Source organism: Eucalyptus grandis, chromosome 1 (assembly GCF_016545825.1).
Source record: "Eucalyptus grandis isolate ANBG69807.140 chromosome 1, ASM1654582v1, whole genome shotgun sequence".
Classification (NCBI taxonomy): domain Eukaryota; kingdom Viridiplantae; phylum Streptophyta; class Magnoliopsida; order Myrtales; family Myrtaceae; genus Eucalyptus; species Eucalyptus grandis.
Genome location: NC_052612.1, coordinates 51,077,337 through 51,083,954, shown reverse-complemented (window position 1 = coordinate 51,083,954; position 6,618 = coordinate 51,077,337). Strand labels below are relative to the sequence as shown.

The 6,618-nt window shown below is 40.2% G+C and overlaps 1 protein-coding gene across 1 annotated transcript; it reads right to left on the bottom strand.

The window, feature by feature from the left end:
* Window positions 1-5,056: 5,056 nt before the first annotated feature.
* LOC104430207 (BRASSINOSTEROID INSENSITIVE 1-associated receptor kinase 1) lies at window positions 5,057-6,234 on the bottom strand. Its single transcript, XM_039300405.1, has 2 exons — window positions 6,030-6,234; window positions 5,057-5,940 (listed from the first exon to the last, which is right to left on the bottom strand). Exons 1-2 carry the CDS (start codon window positions 6,232-6,234, stop codon window positions 5,057-5,059), a joined length of 1,089 nt encoding a protein of 362 aa, XP_039156339.1.
* Between the last annotated feature and the right edge of the window lie 384 nt (window positions 6,235-6,618).

Here is a 6,618-nt window from a genome sequence, read left to right as displayed (position 1 = left end):
CCCACTCCTTCTCCAATTTTTCATATTTAATCCCCACTTATATAAATAACTAATTACAAAATTATATGGCCATAAAAACTTTGTGACATAATTCAATAAAAATTCAACTTATAAAGCGCATGGCCAAGAATAAAAATTTTCCTATTAATTTGTCCCTTAGTACAATCTTTGATCACTCATGGACATAGGATATATTTCCAACCAAGTAATTGTTCATTAAATGCTCGACCTTAATCCATTGTAATTCATTGATCTAATGGCTATAATATAATCTAATGGCGCTTCCATCACCTATTCATGGTTCATGGTATATTCAGGGGTTGTTATGAAATTTTTAGGATGCCACAAAGTCTGAAGAACAACAGACTTTAAGCGAGTTCAGACTTTAGCAGTTAAATAGAATTATGAACAAAATAAAGAAATTTAGGGAAGAGAATAAGAACACAGAATTTATAGTAGTTCGGCTTAGATCAAGCATACGTCCACTCTCCCACGCTAACACCTACTAGCTGAATTCCACTATGTGATTAACAAGATATTACAACTTTGAGTACAAACACTTAGAGGTAGATCACACTATCTCACTAAGTCACTCTTTTGGTATTTCTCTCAAGATCACAAATGTTTAAGCTCACGAAAGACAAGTGTATGAACAAAGGTCGCTTAGATTTTTGAATTATAAATTCTACGCTCAATCTCTTACTTGCTCATCGGTCATTGGTCTCCTTAAATACTCCTCCACTTCCAATCTACCCATTGGACAGATTTGTATCTAAAAGATTTGTTAGCCGTTGAGTAATAGAATTAGAATCCCAAATTGATTTTGATCACTCATACAAACAGAATCTTGGTTTCCATAAGTAGAGCTTCTTCGTATAGAAAGTTCTTGTCTTCAATATCCAATTGTCAATCAATTAGATTGAGTCAATCAAATCTATCTTGATGTAGAATCCAAACCAAATTCCTAGCCGTTATATGTTTGGAGCTTGTGTTACATTCGTCTCGTTACGGATGTAAATCTGAGAACAATAGACTTTACAATCTGAGTTTGAGTGCAATAGACTTTATAGTCTCGATGTAAGTTTGAACATATTTAGCTTCAACATAAAGTCTGTCTGCTGGTTCTTCCAATTATAGACTTTGACAATATCCTTTATATATTCTATCATTCACATAGTTTGTTACTTAACAATTAAACACGTTGGTAGCCTTTGATTTATTTTGTCATCTTCAAAACATCATAAGGAATTTCCTTAACACCTTTCAAGTACCTCAACACCCTCTTTGTAGCTACCATATGCAACTCACTTGCACAATTGAGAAATCTAGACAAGACACTTACAGGAAACATGATGTCTGGCCTAGTTGTAGTGAGATACATAAGACAGTCAATCAAACTTCTATATACACTTTCATCTGCAGGTTCTGATCCATCCTTCTTTTGAAGTTTTTCCTTATGACCCATTGGAGTACTCACACTCTTGTACTCCTCCATGTTGAATCTCCTTAGGATCTCCTTCAAGTACTTCTTCTGATAGATTAAAAGTTCATTTTGATTCTACCTAACCTCCATTCCTAGAAAATACGACATCTCACCAAGATCAGTCTTTTCGAACATCTTCATCATCTCTTGCTTAAATGCAGTAATCTGAGTACTTTTACACACTGTCACCAGCATATCATCCACATAAAGAGACACCACCACTAAGTCAGATACTAACTTCTTGACATATATAGTGGATTCACTGAAACTTTTCTTGAAACCTAGTTCTAGCAAGTGCTCATCCATCTTACTGTACCATGTTCGTGAGCTTGCCTCAAGCCATAGAGAATCTTTCTCAGTAAATAAACTTTCTCCTCCTAGCCTGGTGTGACAAAGCCTTCTGGTTGCTCAACATAAATCTCCTCCCGCAACACTCCATTCAAAAATGCAAATTTCACATCTAACTAATATACCTTCCATCCTTGTTGAGTTGCCAAAGTAAGAATCATTCTAACTGTATCTACTCTTGCCACAAAAGCAAAGGTTTCTAAGAAATCAACTCCCCAAATCTGTGCATATCCCTTCACCACCAACCTGGCTTTATGCTTATTCACTAAGCCATCAAGATTAAATTTGGTCCTGAAAACCCATTTTACTCCAATCACCTTCCTATCTTCAGGCCTCTCCACTAGCTCCCATGTCTGGTTCTTTTCTATCATAGCCAACTCTTCCTTCATTGCATTCATCCACCTCTGATCACTTTTAGCTTCCTCATAACCTGCAGGTTCCAAAACAGCCACACTGCACCTCTGATATATATATATATATATATATATATATATATATATATATATATATATATATATATATATCGCCGAGATCTGGTACCTCTAACTAGAACATCATCCACTAGCTCGTCAAGTTCCAGTGAGACCTCTTTGTGCTTGCCTTGTGGCTCATTTGTCCAGTCCCATTTCTCATCTTCCAAGAATTGAACATCCCTACTAGTGATCACCTTTCCTATCTTTGGTTGATAGATCCTGTAAGCTGTTGACACTAAACTGTAGCCAACAAAGATCCCAGGTTCAACTTTCTCTCCTAGCTTGTCTCTCTTAACCTGTGGAATATGAGAAAAACATAAATAGCCAAACACCTTCAAATTTCTTAGAATTGGCTTGACATCAAACCAAGCTTCAAAGGGTGTCTTCTTCTCCAATACCCTTGTAGGTAGTCTATTCAGCAAAAAAACTACTGTGTTTGTTGCTTCTACCCAAAACTCTTTCGGTAGATTCTTCTCATACAGCAGGCAACTTGTCATCTCCATAATGGTTCTATTCTTCCTCTCACTAACTCCATTTTGCTATGAAGAGTAATGAGCAGTAAGCTGATACTCAATTCCAGCCTCTTTACAGAAAGAGTTAAACATATGTGAAGTGTATTCTGTTCCATTATCAGATTTGATGACCTAAATCTTGCAACCACTTTGATTCTCAACCCATCTCTTAAACTTCAGAAATACCTCAGCAACTTCTGACTTTTGCTTCATAAAGTAAATCTAGCACATTCTAGTGTAATCATCAATGAAAATAATGAAATACCTGCTGCCATTAAGTGAATGAGTCACTTATGGACCACATAGATCTGTATGAATCAGCTACAGCTTCTCTGTAGCTCTCCAAGTGGATTCCTTGAAGGGAAGTCTTGTCTGCTTGTCTAGCAAACAAGCTTTGCACCTTGTGATATGCTCCTCCAGGCTAGGTAACCCAGTTGCCATTTCATTCCTCTGCATGAACAGCACACCTTTGTGATGAAAGTGCCCTAATCTCTTGTGCCATATTTCTAAATCATTGGCCTGACACTTGAATGTCATATGCTCCTTCTCAAGATGATTCAAAGAAAAAATCTTCTGTGAGTCAAAGATCAAACACTTCTCCTCTTCAAATATCACCTTAAATCCTTTTTTCTACCAACTGCCCCACACTCAGCAAATTCTTATCAATCTCAAGCACATACATCACATCAAAAACTAGCTTAGTTCCAGCACGACTCTCCATTGCTTCAGTCTCTTTACCATTCACTTCTAAGTACTCCCCATTCTCAATCCTCACTCTTGACTTCAATGACTTGTCAAGGTCTATAAATAGCTTTTCATCACTTGTCATGTGGTTTGTGCAACCACTATCAACAAGCCAACTGTCACTTGGAGTACTAGAGGAGAAACAAGAGGCAACAAACAGTTGATCTACCTCTTGTTGGACTGCAACATGTACCTCACCTTGCTGCTGATCTCTCTTCTCTTTGCAGAACTTCTCAATGTGTCCAAGCTTATGACATTTTCTACACCTTACATTTGGCCTCTTCCAACATTAAAGTGTGGATGATTCTTTTTTCCACAATGCTAACACAAGGAATATCTTCCCCAATTGTTCTTGGAGTTGCCCACATTGTTCTCTCCTACAACAGCTTATGAACCACTACTGCCATTTCCTTTCTTCCCTTTCCACTTTTTTACTTTTCCTCATACATTCTGTTGTTCTTTGGCTAGCAGAATTCTTTTCGTACTTCCTTCCAACCTCATTAACCTCATTCGCTCTTGTGCTTGTAGAGCACTTAACAATTCTGTTAACTTGATCTAAGACAAATCCTTGGTATTCTCCAAAGAGGCAATGGTTACCTCAAATCTTTCAAGCACGAAGACAAGAATCTTCTGCACTAGCCTATTATCAGAGAGGTCAGTGCCTAGAAATCTTGCCTGATTTGCAATGCTTATCAACTTATTAGAATACTCCTTAATTGTCTCAGACTCCTTCATCTACAGTCTCTCGAATTTTGTGATCAGAATTAGCCCATTCATTCTTTAGATCCTCTCATCTTCTTGATACTTAGCTTTGAGGAAGTCCCAGATAGCTTTGGCTGATTCACAAGCCATAATTCTACTGAAAATGACAGGTGAGACAGCAGCATATAAACAAAACTTTGCCTTTGCTTTCCTTGTTGTCCTCTCCTTGTGAAACTTGATCTGATTGATGGTTGGATTGTCAGGAATGGGAGCAACTTCATAATCTTGTTCTACAGCTTCCCAAAAATCACAATCCTCTAGATAGGCTCGCATTCTCACTGCCCAAGCTTGATAATTTTCTCCATCAAATGCTAGTGGAGCCATTGCTAAGAAACCACTCGATCCTGCATCCATCTTGCTTTTAGCTTGTATGGATGCAGACACACCTCTCAATCAATCTCACAAGTCACTCACAGCCCCTTAGATCAAGAAAGCTCTTATACTAGTATTGTTTTCGAAAGAACGGAGAAGGAGTTGACAGCAAAAGCTATGTATATTATTCAAAAAACTAAAAAAATGCTTAAATACATACTAAAACTTAACCATAAACCCACGTTGCCCACTAACAGCTTGCTTGGTCCACAAAACCAGCAACAAACTAAAACGCCAGCTAACTACTCCTACAAGATAAGATTGACCAAATAAAACAACAATTAACTAACTCCTAGAATACTAGACATCAACAAACTGACTAAACAAAACTAAGAAAAAACAGATGGTGCCGTCTTGATACATCAACAAAGTACCATCTCCTCTTTTTCACTCTCGCATCTGTCATTTAAGCTGCTTCCTTTGAGAACTTGGACTGCCTCCAACATTGTGGGTCGTTTTGTTGGTGACTCTTGGACGCACAAGAGAGCCAGTTTGACTAATTTCTCGGCCTCTTTCTCATCGTAGTCTCCCCTCATGTTCGGATCGATCAGACATCCCAACTCGTTATGTTCCACAATAACTTTTACCGACTTAAAATCGTTGATTCCTTTTCTGGCTCCATGCTGCCGAAAACCAGGAACACTCGGACCAGAGATGAGCTCGAGGAGCACCACCCCAAATGCGAAGACATCATTCTTTACCGAGAACATCCCATGTAATGCGTACTCCGGAGGTATAAATCCATGTGTACCACATATTCGATGGGTTCTGTACAACTCTGTTGATCTTTCCAGAGCAGCCATCTGGTGTGGTGCCCTGGCGCTTTCCAACTTCTGGATCTGCTGGTTCCAATCTTCATGATTCATCAATTTTGCCAAGCCGAAGTCCGCAATGAGAGATTCGAAGTTCTCATCCAACAAAATGTTCGAAGGCTTTATGTCGTGGTGAATTATCTGAAGACTGCAATCCTCGTGAAGATACGAGAGCCCTCTCGCCACTCCTAAGGCAATGTGCATCCGGGTAGGCCAATCGAGAGGGGGTTGCAATGCAGAACACTCCCTCAAATGGGAATCCACAGTTCCTTTGACCGCCAATGGATATACCAACAGGTGCTCCACCGGTTCTGTGCTTGCCTTTCCTTTCTTGACAGGTTTTTGTGGTTCCGTTGAATCGCAAAAGCCGAGTAGTTGGATCAGATTCCGGTGCCTGGCCATACTCCCAACCTCCACTTCAGCACGAGTCTCCACTTCAGCATGGCCGTATAGTTGGGTACATTTTTTATTGCCACGACAGATCCATCAAGCAAAATTCCTCTGTAGACCTTACCAAACCCACCTTCTCCGACAACGTTCTCTTCGCTGAAATTGCCAGACGCGACTTTCAGCTCCCGGTACGTAAAATTGCGAAGCTGTACCTGAGGCCGAAGTAATTGGAGATTCGAGTGGTCGGATGATGTCTTCGGCCTCCAGCAAGAAAACTTGACGGCAGGGGCAGTGAACCCGCGCGAAACGCCTTCAGCGGCTCTGCCCACGACTGCCATGGCTCGGGTTAAGCTGTTGCCAAGTGGAAGGCAAACTTTGGACGACGGAGGAGGACTAGGTGGCGAAAACAGAGTGGAAACATCGACATCCTGGGCGAGATCGATTGTGTGAAATTTGAAAACCATCTTTCTGATGCAATCAGTATTGCAGGTATGTGCCTGTATGGTTCACGCTCTGAAAGGGTGAAGATTTGATTTAAATGGAGCCTATGCCCCTGGTTTCGCGTCGACTGGGTTGTTTCTGGGTAACGTATTGGAAGGTGCCTGCTGCTGAACTTATTAGCCCCGGAAGCATCCCTGAAATTTAATTTTCTCCGCATTGTAACCTATGAAGCACGGACACGTCGTCCATGCTTCCGTGTCATGTCACGTGTCGGAGCGTGT

Coding starts and splice junctions, on each gene's coding strand:
- LOC104430207 (XM_039300405.1), bottom strand. CDS start 6,234: ATGGCAGTCGTGGGCAGAGCCGCTGAAGGCGTTTCGCGCGGGTTCACT. Junction 5,941..6,029: donor AGAGAACGTTGTCGGAGAAG/GTGGGTTTGGTA, acceptor GCCATGCTGAAG/TGGAGACTCGTGCTGAAGTG.